The sequence below is a fragment of the Sapajus apella genome, unplaced genomic scaffold, assembly GCF_009761245.1.
Source record: "Sapajus apella isolate SASKATOON/1434 unplaced genomic scaffold, GSC_monkey_1.0 scaffold3, whole genome shotgun sequence".
NCBI classification, from domain to species: Eukaryota; Metazoa; Chordata; class Mammalia; order Primates; family Cebidae; genus Sapajus; species Sapajus apella.
In genome coordinates this window covers 55,777,030-55,793,255 of record NW_022436943.1, presented here as the reverse complement: position 1 = coordinate 55,793,255, position 16,226 = coordinate 55,777,030, and the positions used below count along the sequence as shown (strand labels likewise).

The 16,226-nt window shown below is 41.7% G+C and overlaps 1 protein-coding gene across 8 annotated transcripts in view; it reads left to right on the top strand.

The window, feature by feature from the left end:
* Positions 1-268: 268 nt before the first annotated feature.
* LRRC6 (leucine rich repeat containing 6) overlaps positions 269-16,226 on the top strand; it is an 89,628-nt gene continuing 73,670 nt past the window's right edge. Inside the window, exons 1-2 of one of the 8 annotated variants that reach the window (XM_032253787.1) lie at positions 269-396; positions 13,746-13,913. In XM_032253787.1, coding sequence (XP_032109678.1) covers positions 387-396; positions 13,746-13,913 — 178 coding nt within the window. In that variant the 5' untranslated portion in view covers positions 269-386. Of the gene's footprint in view, positions 397-659; positions 958-1,256; positions 3,128-13,745; positions 13,914-16,226 lie in introns of those variants that run through there. The other 7 variants (XM_032253771.1, XM_032253762.1, XM_032253812.1 and 4 more) reach the window with 7 other exon arrangements.

Here is a 16,226-nt window from a genome sequence, read left to right as displayed (position 1 = left end):
ACACGAAAAGGAAAAGCAAAGTCAACGGCGGTCTGGAAGACAAGCCTGAAGACACAGGAAAGAGAAACGTCCCGATTCCTTGTTCAGTCTGGATCTGTGACTCGGGGAGAAGGAAGCAGTCTGTGGCCAGGCGCAGGCGGGACGAGGACAAAGGCTGGTGTGGATCCGGGAGCACCCGCCTCCAGCCCCTTCACCACTGTCTTTCCCGCCGGCTCCGCGGAGCTCAGGAAACGCGGCGTGTCTTGGCCCCGCGCGGCCGCCGTAGAGTCCCGGTTGCCTTGGCTCCCGAATTCCGATGGGGACGCGCTGAGGAGCGGCGGTGAGGGGTGAAAGGCGTCCTTCGGCGTCCGGTCGGGCGTGGGGGGCCAGCGAACTGGAGCGGCGCCATGGGCTGGAGTAAGCCCCCGCCACCTTCCGCCCTCTGTCGTTGTCCTTGCGGGCGTCGTCCCGGGTCCCCCGGGATCCTCGCCGCCCGCACCAGCCCCGCGCTGCCGGTTCCCTGGCGCTTGGGCGGACCCCAACCCCAGCCGGCCCTCCGCCCGGCAGCCCGCTGCTCCACGTGCCCCGCAGACCGGCCGGGCAGCCTGGCCTTTGCCAGCTCGGGCTCCAGTCTGTACAGTGGGCGGGGCCGTGGGAAGGGGAGGAGGGGGCCGAAAGGCACTGGACTCTGAGAAAGGAGGTCGGGGGAGGTGCAGGGGGTTTGGCGTCAGGCACACCCGGTTCCGGCCAAGCGGCTCCTTACTCGCTGTGTACGTGGGCCAGTCGCTGTGTCCACGCCGCAATCTTAGGACGCGTTCCGGAAGGCAGTGTAGCCCAGTGGTGGAGGGTCCCGACTCGAACCAGGGTTGAAGTCCTCCCTCCTCCTGTGACTTTGAGTGAGCTACTTCACCCCCTGGGCCTCAGCTTCTTCATCTCCAAAATAAAGGCAATCATAGTACTGTTTTAGACACAGTAACAGTAAGTGTTACAAATATAAATGTTTCTTTCTTCTTTCTTTATTTTTTTGAGTAGTTTTGCTTTGTTGCCAAGGCTGAAGTGCAGTAGCTCGATCTCCGCTCACTGCAGCCTTCGCCTCCCGGGTTCAAGCAGTTCTCCTGCCTCAGCCTTCGAAGTAGCTGGGATTACAGGCTCATGCCATCACGCCTGGCTGATTTTTATATTTTTAGTAGAGATGGGTTTCGCTGTGTTGGCCAGGCTGGTCTCGAACTCCTGACCTCAGGTGATCCGCCCGCCTCGGCCTCCCAAAGTGTTGGGATTACAGGCATGAGCCACCACGCCCAGCCACAAATGTGTTTCTTTAAAAATATACTAACAGACTGCAAGGTGATGCGAGTTAAGTTATTTATATTAGATGAACCGTTTTGATATCGACAATGTTCTTGAGCTCCCCTTATGGCAGTTTTGTACAGCTCCACCTGATTGATCACTTATCATTGTAAAAGTGTCATAATTCACCTTTTTTAAAAACTCAAGAGCCTGCTCCAGATGATGGGCTTTCTGCCCTGGAAGACCTGACAGCCTGCAGGTGGGAAGGGTGCGGGGTGGGGGGAGTGATTTGTAAATGTTAAAACTCCTTTCCTAAACCAGCTACTGATATTTCTTGCTGTGTTCTCAGGACTGTTTCCCCATTCCCTGGTCTCACCCTAGTTTGTTCCCTCCCTCCCTCTATTCCTCCCTTCCTTTTTTCCTTCCCTATTTTATGTCATGAATTTTCCTTTGCCCTCTTTCTCTGAATTGTGCCCACTTTCATTTGTTAAATCATTAACTGGTCAGACTTGCATCGGAGTGTCTACCTTGAGTCAGGCATTGAATCCAGGATACAGTGAGGAAGGAGGCAGATGTGGCCCTACCCTCCTAGGGAGGGAGAAGGCAAACACAAGGGTGGTGGTTACAGCCAGGCAAGAGAGGGGAGCCTGTGCCCTGAGAGTGTGGGCAGGGGACCTAACCTCAGGGTGGGTGGAGGCTTCTCTGAGGAAGCAGTGCTGTCTGAAAATGAAACGGGAAGGCACAGTGAATTGCTCACAGGTAAGAAAGAGCGGGGCTTCTTGGTGGCAAATTGTCACTGACTGTAACTGGTGAGACAGAAAGAAGGAATGGAGAGCAAAGAGAGATGGAAGCCCTGACAGACAGGTAGGCAGGGATCCGCTCACAGGGGTTTTGTACTTAGAACTTAGAAATTTATCCAAAGAGCCACAGGGAAACCAAAAGGTTTTATTCACGGGTATGACTTGGCCTTGTAGGAGTGCAAGTGGGAGACGGTAGGCTGAACTCAGGTCGTGGCGGCAGGACAGGAGACTCTTCCAATGAGTAGCTCTGATGTGCCAGGCTTGGTTAAAATGCTTTACATGCATTCTCCAGTCTGATCCTCCCAGCAGTCTTTAAAGGCAGGGAAGGATTACTGACATCTCCATTTTTTAGGTGAGGCACAGAGAGTAAATCACACAGTCATTGTCAGGGCTGGAACAGAACCCACGAAGATATCCTCTGGGTCCTGCATGACACCACACTGCCTCCCACAGGACTGAGGCAAAGTGGACTAATTAGAAAGATGTGGGTGGAGAAAGTGGTCCTCTCTTGCTGTGCCACAAACCCTTTTTACATGTTCTCTCTCTCCCATGCTTCCCAATAAGTGGCCCTCTGCCTCTTGCTAACATCTCCTGACTGATCCTGTGTGCCCCTTTTTCCACTGCCTTTCCTGTATTTTCCAGAAAAAGATGCAGGGATATCATTAGTACAGGTTTTAGAGAGACCATGCTGGAGAGCTCATCTACTGTACCTGTTCATTTTAGAGATGAGAGGGGGAACATTGATCCAGCCAATGTGAAATTCCGTCCGTCAGGATAGATGTCGGACCTAGGACACAAGCTTCCCAGCTTTCGCTGCTCTTTCCACAATTCTCAGCTTCCTGCAGCTGAAGGAGAAATTTGAGCCTCTGAGAGAGCATGATAATAATGGCTCATGTTTGCTGAGCTGCTTATTGCCTTCTAGTCAGTGTTCTGAAAGTTTCTGTGTGTGTGTGCTCATTGAATTCTCACAATCATTTGAGGTAGACACTAGTATCATCTCCATTTTGCAGATGAGGAATCTGGAGCACAGAGAGGTTAAGCAGAGTGCCCAGTGTCACACAGTAAGTGTTATATCTGGGATGGTAAGCAGAGCCCGTACTCTTGTATGTGTTTGCTATATTGCCTCTTAGGAGTAAGAGAAAGTTTGGTGGGAAAAAGAGAGGTCATGGTGCAAATTCTCATATAAAGTCAAAGAGACCACTGCTTTTAGTGTTCTATCTGCTCAGGAGGACCAATATTAAGCCTGGGGACAGTGGCTAGGGGAAAATGAATTAGCTCCTCTCTGTGCATTTAATCTGGTAGATATTGTGATTTAGAGAAGATCTAGCATCTTTATTTTTCAATTTTATATTACTGAATGCGTTTTGTATTACTGTGACAGTTGTCATCTATGTTTCTTCTTTAGTGAAATGTCTTCAGATATTTTGCCCATTTTATATATTGATTTGTTATCACTGAGCTTTAAGAGTCCCTTATATTTTCTGGACATAAGTCATCAGATACGTAATTTGTAAATATTTTCTCCCCTTCTATGGCTTGTATTTTTTCTCTTATTTATGAAAGATAAGTTTTAAATTTTGAGGTCTCATTTATTATTTTATAGATCTTGCTTTTGGTGTCATATCCAAGAAATCTTTGCTAAGTTTGCATAGATTTTTTTTCTCTTTTTTTCTAGAAATTTTATAATTTTTGCTTTTACATTATTCTATCATTCATTCGACTCAGTTTTTGTATATGATGTGAGATGTACATTAAAGTGTTTTTTGTTTGTTTATTTGTTTTTGGTGGAAATCCAGTAGTACCAGCAATACTTGTTGAGGACTATGCTCTCTCCATTGAATTGAACCTTTGGATAAACCAGTGGCATGTATATATGTGTGTTCTGGACTCTCTTTTCTGATTCATTGATTTATTTGTCTTCCTTTGTGTCAATTCCACACTCTCATAATTACTGAAGCTTTGTAATAAGTAGTCTTGAAATCAAGTAGTGTTTTTCCTCTAAATTTTTTTTTCACTTTCAAAGATGTTTTAGGCATTCAGATCCTTTGCATTTCTATATGAATTTCAGTAGTATCTTGTCAATTTGTACAAAATAAGTCTGCTGGGATTTCGTTTTAAATCTGCAGCTCAATTTGTGGAGAATGAGCATCTTAACAATATTGAATCTTCTGACCCAAGAACAAGGGATATATCTCTATTTATTTAGATCTTAGAAAATATGTCTACAGAATTTTTGAAGTTTTCAGTGAACGGACTTTGCACATATATTTCTGATTTATTTCTAAGTACTTCATATTTTTGATGCCATTGTGAATGGTTAATATATAGGAGTATACTTGATTTTTTCAGATCTTGTATTCTACAATCTTGTCAAACGTTCTTATTCAAGTAGCTTTTTATGTGAATTCCATTTGACGTTCTCTGTAGGCAGTCAAGTCATCTGCAAATGGAAATAATTCTACTTCTCTACCACCTGGATGTCTTTTTTTTTTTTTCCCTTGCCTGTTGCTAGAACCTTCAGTATAATGTTGAAGTGGTGATAATAGATTTCCTTGCCTTTTTTCTGATTCTTAGGGGAAATGTCTTTCTCCACTCAATATAATGTTGATTATAGGTCTTTTGTGGATGCTCCTTCACAAGTGGAGTTCCTTTTTATTTCTAGTTTTCCAAGTTGTTGTCTTTAAAAATCAGGAATGGATGTTGGATTTTGTCCATTGCCATTTTGCATCTACTGACATTATCAGCTTTTTAGTTTATTGATATTGTATGTTGCATGGATTTCTGAGCATTACATCAACCTTGTATACATTGGATAACCCCCCCCTTAGTTATAAAGTATAATCTTTTTATTATATTGTTGGATTTGATTTGCTAAATATTTTGCTTAGGATTTTTAAATATGTGTCCATGAGGTACATGGGTCTGTAGTTTTCTTTTCTTGTAATGTATTTGATTGGTTGTAATTCTGGCCTTACAGAATATAATGGGAAGTATTATTTCCTCTTCAATTTTCTACAAGAGTTTGTGTATATGGGTATTATTTTCCCTTAGATTCTTGGTAGAATTAATCAATGGGAGACATCTGTGCCGTAGTTTTATTTGTGGAAAGAAAGGTTTTTAACTACAAATCAAGTCGATACAGGGCTGTTCACCTTATCTATATATTCTTGAGTGAGCTTTGGTAGTTTGTGTCTTTTAAGGGATTCACCCACTAAATTGAAGTTCTTGAATTTATTGGCATGAAGTTACTTATATGATTTCTTTTTTATCATTTTAGTATCTGTAGAATACATATGATGTCACCTCTCTCACTCCTAATCTAATATTGGCAATTTGTATCTTCTCTTTTTTTTTTTTTTTTTGCTGGTATGTCAGACTATAAGTTTACCAATTTTATTTTCCTAAAGAGCCAGCTTTAATTTTTGTTGATTTTTCTCTATTTTTTTCTGCTTTTCATTTCATTGATTTCTGTTATAATCTTCATTATTTGCTTTCTTCTGCTTGTTTTGGGTTTAATTTGTTCTTTTTCTAGTTCAATTTGTTCTTTTTCTAGTTTGATTTGCTTTTTTTCTAGTGGAAGCCAATATGTGAGACTTTTCTTTTTTCCTGCTATGTGTATTTAACGCTATAAATTTACCTCTAAGTAATGTTTTAGCTGTATCCTGCAAATTTTTACATGCTTTTTCTTGTGTATATAATTTTTAATTCTGTTCGAAATGCTTTCTAATTTTCCTTTTTATGTCCTTATGTCCAAGTTAAAAAAAAGTTACTTTTGCATGTTTTGTATAGATTTTTTAGTTATTCTAGGCTAGAGGGTAAACCCTGTTTTACAACTCCATTATGTCCAGAACCTGACATCGCCGCTAATCTTATGATGAAGTACTAGTCCTAGCCCTCAGCTTTCTGTGTCCTCTGGTTTCAGGAAATGAAAACCTCTTCATAGTGCTCCCAATGCAGTCCTCTGGTTTCACACTTTCTCTCTCAGCCTTTATCAGTTGTGTTAGGCAGCAGCCTTTATACAATACAATTGTCCTTTAAGTTTGTTTAGCAGCAGCCTTTATACAATATATTTGTCCTTTAAGTTACAGTTTCTCTCGCATTTCTCTAACACCTGACATGTTACACTTACTAGTAAATTCCCTTCCACTGTTTCCTATCTCTGTTCAACACCAGGGAAAGTCTTTACAATTGCATATCTGCCTTGGGCCAGGCACTATCTATGTTCTGCCTACCAGGAATAATGGTGTCCTTGGACTCTGGCAGTATGTAATCTGACTCCAAAAGCCTATCTCAGCTGGCATCTGCTTTCATGAACCACTTCTGGCATCAACTGTTCCAGCTTGGGCTCCTCAGGAAGCTGAAATCTAGGTGGGAATTAGCATGCAGGAGGTTTATTAGGAAACACTATTGGGGTGGATAGGAAAAAAATCAAGATTGGGCAGAGGGGGAAGTTGGGCTGTGATGTGTCTAAAAAGGCCATCGGAAACTGACTAGGAGATCTAAACTTGGAATGGACCTTCTGACTTGCCCAAGTTGGGGTGAAGAACTGGACCTTTACAGCCCCTACATCAACCAGTCATTGAATGTGGTCCTTCTCAGGAAAGGGAAAGGGCATGACCTTGGTTGAACAATCTCTTCAGCTGAGGCAGCTCATGAAGAAGGTGGGCAACCAAGGGCTGTCTGTGAACCGAGCTCCCAGCAGCTGGAGGAATTAATCCTTCAGTTTTGAAGAGGGACCTGAGAAGTACATCATGTCATTCACAATGGCCTGAGATGCCCTTTCCTGGTTTGTCTAAGAAACATCTACTCACATTTCAAGATTCAACTTGGGCCTCTCCTCCATGAAGCCTCTTCTGACCTCCCTTTTCTCAGTGGCACAGATCCTGTGCGCTCGTTGTACTTTCTATGTGCTTCTCTTAGTGCCCCAGAGCACTTGGTGCTTTTCAGTAGCGCACTCTACCAAATAATCCCCAAAGACATTACGGGAGTAGGGTATAGTATGGCTACTGACACTCACGATAAACCTGGGTCAGCAAGAAAAGACAGGCAAGTGTACGATCCTGCTTTTAAAAGTTTCCATTGAAAATGGTTAAAAAATGTTTTGGATGCTGCAAGAGGTGACCATCACCTATTTGTAACCCTTTCATTTCTATTAAATCTCAATTTCATATACATATCTGATAGGTCTTTCAAGATGTCTGAAAATGCTACAGAATCTGCAATAAATACTTATTGGTTGACTTTATTCTAATATCTAGCAGGAAAGAAAGAGAGTTGTTTACAAAACATGATGTAAAACCTGCAGGAATGAACACAAAATTATTGGCTTTGGGAGCTGTTAGAACTTCGTGCGATGTAAGGAAAAACTTTAGAAGTAAACACAGCAGGACAGCCTCCAGAATCAGACACTTCCTCCCTGTGCCCTCTGTCTCTGCTCCCTGCAATGTGATTTCACTGATACACCCTCAATTTTTGGAGAACCCATTCATATTAAGGAATTGGAAAGAAGCTTAGGTGGGCTGAGCTAGTTTGATTCAACCTTTGGATTCCTCCACAGCCTCTTTTAGTGAGGGGAGTGTGTATCTGTGGTTGAAGCTGTCATTATCCTTCATCAAGTACTTATTTCTCCAGTTATACAGATATTGGCTAGCACTCACCCATCTGCATCTTGTATTTTGCTATTTGAAATTTCCTAAAATAAGGAAGTGAAAGCAATATGTTTTATATTGTACCTTGGCATGTTTTTCTTCTATACCATATAATAGGTACTATAATACCATTTCTCTTGAAATTGTCTTATGATAACATATTAATTACTCCAAAGCATTTTATTATTTATTTATTTACTTATTTATAGGAAAAAGGGAACTGATGCTTACTGTCCAATGACTGTATACCAGGCACTGTGTTAAGGGCTTTGCTTAATTATTTAATCATCAGAAAAATTTTAAGAAATCATTGCTGGCATTATCTCCAGTTTACAGATGAGAAAACTGAAAATAGATGAATAGTTTTGTCCAAATCTATATATCATAAAAAGGTAGAGAATGGTGGAGCAAGGGTTTGACATAATCTTTTCATGACAACACTACATGCCGCCCCCCCCCCCATTGCTTAGGTTATGTTCCAGTTCTAAATAATAGAACAAATTCATTCTAGATCCTTAGCTCCCCAGGGCTCTTTGCAGTGGACTCAAAGCTGCCTAGCTTTTTTATATTTCCAAGTTTTTTCAACACTTTGCTCTAACCATAATGGATGTCACATAATTTACAGAATCCTCTGTGGCCTCTCTTCTTCTGAGCTTGCCTCTTGGAATTATCTTTTATCTGCCCTATTCTCTTGAATAATCTTAGTCATCCTCGGAGTCTCAGCTGAAGACAGGAAGTTTTCCATATACTCCCAAGTCTAATTAGAAGCTCTGGATATCCTAGACCATCCACATGTCACCCAGTGGTATGTACATTGTGCTTCTTTTCTGCCTCTACTACCAGGCAGCCTCCATGAAAGCAAGGACTGTCTGCTGTTGTGTCTACAACATCATTACTGAAGGTGTATTCACTTTATTCTTGCTGCAAAGTGAATGAAGATACACTTGCTTCATGGCCTTTGTGCTATGCTCTTTCTTCTGCTCCATTCCCTTCTTTTTTTCTGGTTAATTCTCACTTGTGCTCTGTATCTCTATCAACATCCCCTCCTTCTGAAGCCACACCTGGGTTGGGTCCTTCTCCTACATGTTTCATGGTATCCAGCTCTTCTCTCAAGCTCATCATTCATCACTCACTGTAGTCACTGCCTCTCATTAATTCTGGACTGAAAACTCCTTAAGGGCAGAGTTTGTATCTTTTTTTTTTATTTATAATTTTGTTTTTACTTGTCACATAATTGTACATATTTCTGGCATACATGGTGATGTTTCAATATATACACTGTAGAGTAATGAGACCAGGGTAATTATCATATCCATTATCTAAAACATTTATCATTTCTTTGTGTTGGAAACATTCAGTATCTTCCTTCTAGCTATTTGAAACTATATATTATTTTTCTTTTTAATTTTATATTCAGAGGGTACATGTGCAGATTTCTTACATGGGTATACTGGATGATGCTGGGGTCTGATCTTCAAGTAAACCCCTCATCCAAATAGTGAACACAGTACCCAGTAGGTTGTTTTTCAAACTTTGCCTCTCCTCCCTCTACCATTTTGGAGTCCCCAGTGTCTATAGTTTTCATTTTATGTCCTTGTGTACCCACTATTTAGCTCCAGCTTATAAGTGAAAACATACAGTATTTGATTTTCTGTTTGTGCATGAATTCACTTAAGATAATGGCCTCCAGCTACATCCAATATTGATGCAAAGGACATGATTTTATTCTTTTTATGGCTGCATAGTATTCCATGGTGTACATATGCCAGATTTTCTCTATCCAGTCTGCTGTTGATGGTAACTTGGGTTGAACACGTGACTTTGATATTATGAATAGTGCTGCAATAGCACAGGAATATAGACATCTTTTTGATTGATTGAGTGGTTTATTTTCATTTGGGAAAATACCCAGTAGTGAGATTGCTGGGTTGAATGTTCATTCTATTTTTAATTCTTTGAGAAATCTCTATTCTGTTTTCCATAGTGGTTGAACTAATTTACATTCCCATCAACAGTGTATAAGTGTTCCCTTTTCTCTGCATCCTTGCCAACATCTATTATTTTATGACTTTTATAATAATAGCCATTCTGGCTGGTGGGAAATAGTATCACATTGTAGTTTTAATTTGCATTTCTCTGATGACTAGTGATGTGGAATTTTTTTTTTTAATGTTTTTTGGCCACTTGTGTGTCCTCCCAAAGCATTTTTAAATCTCTAGAATGATCTCACATCAGTGCAGGGCTATATTATTTGGAGTAGAAATATCTAAGGGCAAATAATGCTCCTTGAACTTAACGAATGTTTGCTCTAAATCAGATATAAAACCAAAACTGCTTTCCTGTTCAAATGCATGGAAACACTATAATCTCCATGGACCATATAGACATCTTTACACATTTCTTCTTGGGGACTCTGGTTTTTGTTCTGATGTTTGCCATTACAGGTGAAGCAGCATTGTGTAACAACAATTTCCTGAGTGCTTTAGACGGTAAGCCACATAGCAGTTTGAAAGTTACCGAAGAGTTTAGAAAAGGTCTGCTGGGAAATTCCAGATCTTTACAGTTTTATCCTCCTCTGCAATTCTCCATTTTCTTTTAATGTATCCTAATTGTATGTAATCATTGCTGTCCAGGCAACTTTCTCTGTTCTGTCCCTTCTTTCCTTCGTGTGTGTGTGTGTGTGTGTGTGTGTGTATAGATTAGTTGCCCATGCTAAGGGAAGTTCCCTGAACTCCGCCTCTTTAAACTAATAGGGATTTTTCTCATCTTAATTCTCATGGTTAGAAGGTATGAATCAACATAATTCTTTCTTAATATCTGTGTGCCTTTGAAAAAGAAGATTTGACAATTGCATGAAGTGATAAATTTTACACAAATAACAGCACGATGAAGATAGTTTCTTGGCTGGTCACACTGGCGTACACCTGTAATCCCAGTACTTGGGGAAGCCAAGGTGGGTGGATCGCTTGAGTCCAGGAGTCTGAGACCAACCTGTACAGCATGGTGAAACCCTATCTTTACCAAAAAAAAAAAAAAAAAAAAAGCGAAAATTACCTGGGTGTGGTGACACATGCCTATAGTTCCAGCTACTCAGGAGGCTGAGGTGGGAGGATCCCTGGAGCCTGGGCTGCAGTGAACCGTAATGATGCCACTGCACTCCAGCCTGGGTGACAGAGTGATACCCTTTCTCAAAGGAAAAAAAAAGCATTTCTTAAATGTTCAGAGGTGTAGCAAAAGAATACTACAAGGATATTTTGTACCAGTAGAAACTTGGTCAACCCTGTAAATCTTTAAGAGTGGACAGTTTGGAAAAGCTTCTCAGAAGGTAGACTGGAGGTGCCTGTGATGCCTTGAGCAGCCTTGAGGATTAGAAAGTCCCACATGGCAATGTAAGGCCAGAGACCAGGTGATGCTAACATGCTCTCAGAAGTCCCCTGAACACATTTGACTTTAAGCATAGATGACAGCTCCTTTGGAGTTCAAGTTAAGTTACATCTTCAATATGGATACAAAACTAAGCCTTCAACCAGAATCTGGGGCAAGAGTTTAAGTAGTTTAAGTTAAGGCCCATGTATCAAGTTATAAATCAAACTGCTAAATCAAATACGTCTTCCTCCCTTGACAAGTATACTTTCACAACAACCCGGAAAGCTGCATTTCATATACTGGAGTTCTGTGACAGAGCATGGTGGCTTGGGGAAAGCTTGTCCTCTGGCTCCGTCTTCCCTTTTCTTCCCATCTGTGGCTCTATCCTGGCCCCTCATGCCCATATATGAGCATGGACCCTCCAGCCTACGTATCCGTGCTGTCCACATCCCTGACAAACAGCTGATCCTTGGACACCCCTAGGCACTGGCTTTTGTACCTGATGACATGATCTGTCTTCAAGAATGAACCTGAAGAAGCTGCCATTGCAGGGTTCGGAGTAGGACTTGGAGCCCCTTGGACAGAGAATTCCATTGTTCCCACCATGGGCCATGGTCTAGACAGGAAGACATGGGCCCTTGATGGGCATGTCCTCCTGGCCCCAAGGACTCCAGTTCTAATAGTAGCAAGGCCTCCAACAATCCACCCCCTTGCTATGGATTTGTATAGTTTAAGTTATAGATACACCATTAGTCATTGAGGGTGTTATTACTAGTGGTGAATAATTTCCACATTTTATTAAATGTGCAGATAACAAGGGTTGTGCCACCTAAACCTTTTGACACACGTTGCATCCCTGCTAAGGGAATTCTGATAGATAAATTATAGATACAGATCATACATTTTGCTTTACATAGGAGCATTGCTCTATCCTCTGGCTTTACCCATTTATTCATTATCAGTTGATTTAAACTGTTAGAACCAACTTTGATAAGGAGGATGGAGAGTAGTTTTAATGCTCTTCTCTTACAGGTTTGGTTTTTCTTTTTTCCTTGAATAGAGCTCCCTAAAACCAGCAGTGGAATTCCAGGGGCAGCTGAATGGGGCTGGCAGCAGGGGTTCCAGTGAGTCAGGCTGGTGATGGTGTCCTGTTACCCTCCTTCCTGGGTGCTTTGGTCTGTCCCTCACCAGGATCTGGTTTGTGACAATCTCTGCCTGTTAGTTGAGCCAAAGCTTAGAGTAGCAAGGACTTTCCCCATGTATAGTATTTTAATCTTTCAACCTCTATATTACTCTGGTCCTTCTTCTAAAGAACTGTCATTGCAAGCACTTGTATCTCCTCCCATTGGAAGTAGCAGAGAGTTTAGCTAACTGCATATGAAGGATCAAATTCGTACATGTTTTTACATTTAGTAAAAAGGCAAACTCCACTTTTAAGGATGTGACATAGAGGTGTGGTAGCAGAAGTTGCAGTAAAGAACTCTGTCTCAGCTAGAGGAGTCTGTACCTTCAGGAAACCTGGAATCTCAAGAGGCTGTTATTTGCTCATGCTTGTGGCAGGGGAGCATAGTGGTTAAGAGCAATGGTCTGGCACTGCACTGTGAATTTAAAACCTAGCCCTAGCACTTATCACCAAGACCCAGGTAAGCTATTTAAACTCTCTGTGCTTGACTTCCTCATCTGGCAGTTGGAAATAATAACTCCAGATAGTCATACATTAATAGATGCAAAGCATTTAGAATAGTACCTGGCACCTTGTAAGTGACAATTATTATCTCCTGGTGTAGACAGACAATATTTCCACATCCTATTTAAGATATGAGAGTTCAACAAATAACATTTTTAGTGGCAATGGGAAATGCGTGGTTCCTCCTGGTCATTAGCTCTTTGGTTTCAGTACATCTCTATGAAGATGATTCATGGTCTTGTGGTTGGCCCCGACTGTGGACCATAGACAGCACTATGTCCAGTCTCTTGCACCTGGACATAGGTGACCTTCTGTGGCAGGCAAGCCCAGTGTTACACATCACTCTTGTCAGAGGGATGGCAGCTCCCTTTATGCCTTCTCCTGTGAACAGCTTTAAAAAACATTCTCCTAGGAAGCAAAACAAGTGGTGGCCGCTTGGTAAGACTGCAGTACAAGATCTAAGGTGTTCATTTTCTTTGTTTTAAGCATAGTTAAATTAATAAATATTGGTTAAATGAATGACCCAGGACCCTTCTTCTTTGAATGGTGGAAGATGCTTTCTTATTTCTGCTCTCTGCCAGCCCCACTGTGCCTCGCAGTAGCAAGTTGCTGTGTCTCAGATTAGTTAGTGGATCTCATCCATTTTGACATGGTACCACTGTAAGATTCCATATCAACATTCTTATAGCCGTTAATTCTCAACTCCATCTTCATCCATACAGCAAAACATATGTAGACTCTACATGTTCAAAGACAAATGTGATATCATCATGTCTTCGTCTTCCCTCTGACTCACATCATGGCATCACAAAAACTCAAGGAGAAGGTAGCATTTTCTCTTTCACTTTGAAAATTGCTTGGGCCTGGAGAATTGACATTTAACTGAAAAAAAAAAAAAGCCCAACTGTATTCATAGCACAATAATCTTATATTGAACAATGGGGACATAAGTGTAATATGTAACATATTTTCTTCCAGTCACAGAAGATCTTATTAGACGGAATGCTGAACACAATGACTGTGTCATTTTTTCCCTGGAGGAACTCTCCTTGCATCAGCAAGAAATAGAAAGACTAGAACACATTGATAAATGGTGCCGGGATTTAAAAATTCTCTATCTTCAAAATAATCTTATTGGGAAAATTGGTAAGTTTCAGTGCTTAGCTCTCATGGTTTCTTTAACATTGTGAATGAGAGAACTTTGGAAAGTGTAGTGTTATTTTTAGAAGAAGACAATCATTGGAAAAGAATTGCATGAGAAAACAGACACAGCCATCTTTCAGTAGTTGTATGGGGGCATTCCCTGAACATTTCTGTGTGTAGTGAAAACAATTTCCAGCAAGGAGCTGGGAGAGCAGATAAAGATGAGGAACACATTACTTGACCTGATCATCTAAAAAGACAGAGAACACATCAAACCTGATATTTTTTAAGTTTGAAAGGGAGGAGGTATTTGTCATGGTTTTACATCACACTGCAAAACTAATTTATACAAAAATTGAGGGAGTCCTTGTCAGGTTACTGCAGATTTATTGTATATTTATTGTGACCGTATATGTGCAAGGCATTGTGCTCTGTGTTGGGTATTGAGGGGGTTCCAATTTGGAATGAAAATTAGAGGTAAATGCAGGAATCAGGTCAATGAAGATAAAAACATCAGCATTAAACTGATTAAAAAAAGCGACTTAGACTTGCAGCCAAGTTGGCTTGCTAATATTGCCCTTGGAATACCCACCCGCCCAGTTACATGCAGAATTGGACAACCACAAGTTTCTCCTACCCAGGTGGGTCTTTGCTTTATGTCAGGAGGTAGGTTGAGATCATGTGCTCTCTGCTGGCAGGAAGATTCCAGAAATCAGGAAAGAGGGTGGGACTGGGTGTGCTGAGTTTCTTCTCCTGATGAACCTATCAGATACGTTGGTCTTCCTTCCCCCACCACACCCGACTTCTCCCACAGAATGGTGAATTAAAGGGCAGAGGGAAGGGAGGCCTGTGCAGTTGCTCTAATGGAGGTCCTGCCACATGGAAACTGAAGGAGAATCCCCAGCACCCAGAAAGAGAAAGCACAGGCTCTGGCGTCAGGTGGACCTGTGTCAGAACGCTGCCTCTGCCACCTACCTATTTGCAGTGTGAAATTTCACAAGTCAGTTACTTTGCCCAAGTCTTAGTTTGCCGTCTGTAAAATGGCTAATAATGCCGATGTCTAAATTGGCATACAGATTACATGAAATGATATGCTTGGTACTTGCTAAATCATTAGTATTCAGTAGAGGATAGCTGCTGTGCTGCTACTATTATCAATTTGATCATTTACCCCAGTGTGCCCCAGGCTAGCCAGTTGAAGGGAGGAGCAGAAGGGAGGAGCCAATGGAGTTGGAGGAAAAAAGATGGAGTCAGGATCGATGAGGCAGAGAAAGTGCCAACCCCTCTGTGCCCTGGCACGAGAACTCAGAGGTCAGCTTATTTTACTTCCCATGGTAATGTGCTGGGGTTCACATCAGGGGGCATTTGGCAATGTCTGGAGATATTTTTGGTTGTTGCATGTGTATGGGAGGATGGGGAGGGGATGCTATTGGCATCTAGGGTGTAGAGGCCAGGAATACTGCAAACAGTCCTGCAGTGCACAAGATGCCACCCCCGCCCCCAAGAAAGAATGATCCAACCCAAAATGTTAGTATTGCTGAGGTTGAGAAATGCTGGTGATGTGGTTGCGTGTAGTTTCGTAGATAATTGAAAATTGGCTTCAGGCTTGCAGAAAGCCTAGCTTTGCATCATTTTTTGAAGATTTACTAAAATTCTCTGTATTTTTTCAGTTAATTATTTTTGGCATCTTTAACTTGACCAGAAATTAGAAACTCTGGCACATTGTTCAATTAAAAAGGCTGTTACAGAAAACCACCAGCTTTTATGCATGGGGGCATGAAAGAACGGTTCTAATTGTACAGATCTAAAAGAGTTCCCAAAATTTTAATCTTCACAGCTGGGTCCATCACAATTACTAATTAGGAGCATGGTATTTCAGTCCTTTTCAGAGCTGTCAGAAAGCTTAAATTTTTGCTTCCAAAGTATTCTTAAATTAAACACCCTTTTAAATCCCAATAATGGAATTTTTCAGTGCTGCTCCACCCATAGGCATTTAGGCACTTATTTAGCAAGTAAAACTACTCCTCTAGGATTCAGACTTGCTCTTGTGCTATTGGGGTGGAAATTTGCGAAGCAGTTGCCTTTCTTAAAGCTCTGTTGCCCATGGGAAGACATAGGTGGTCTGCTGAGGAAGGCGCTGCTTAGAGGTGACCCAAGAGGGAACCCAGGGGCCAGGTGGGGTCTTGTCCAGTGCCCTGCCCCAGACCTAATGAATCAGAACCTGTGGGCTCCTGGAACCAACCCTTTCAACAGCTTCACAATGGGCTGCATGCCTAGGCCAAGTTGAGAGCCACAGAGCTTCGTAAACCTGAGAAG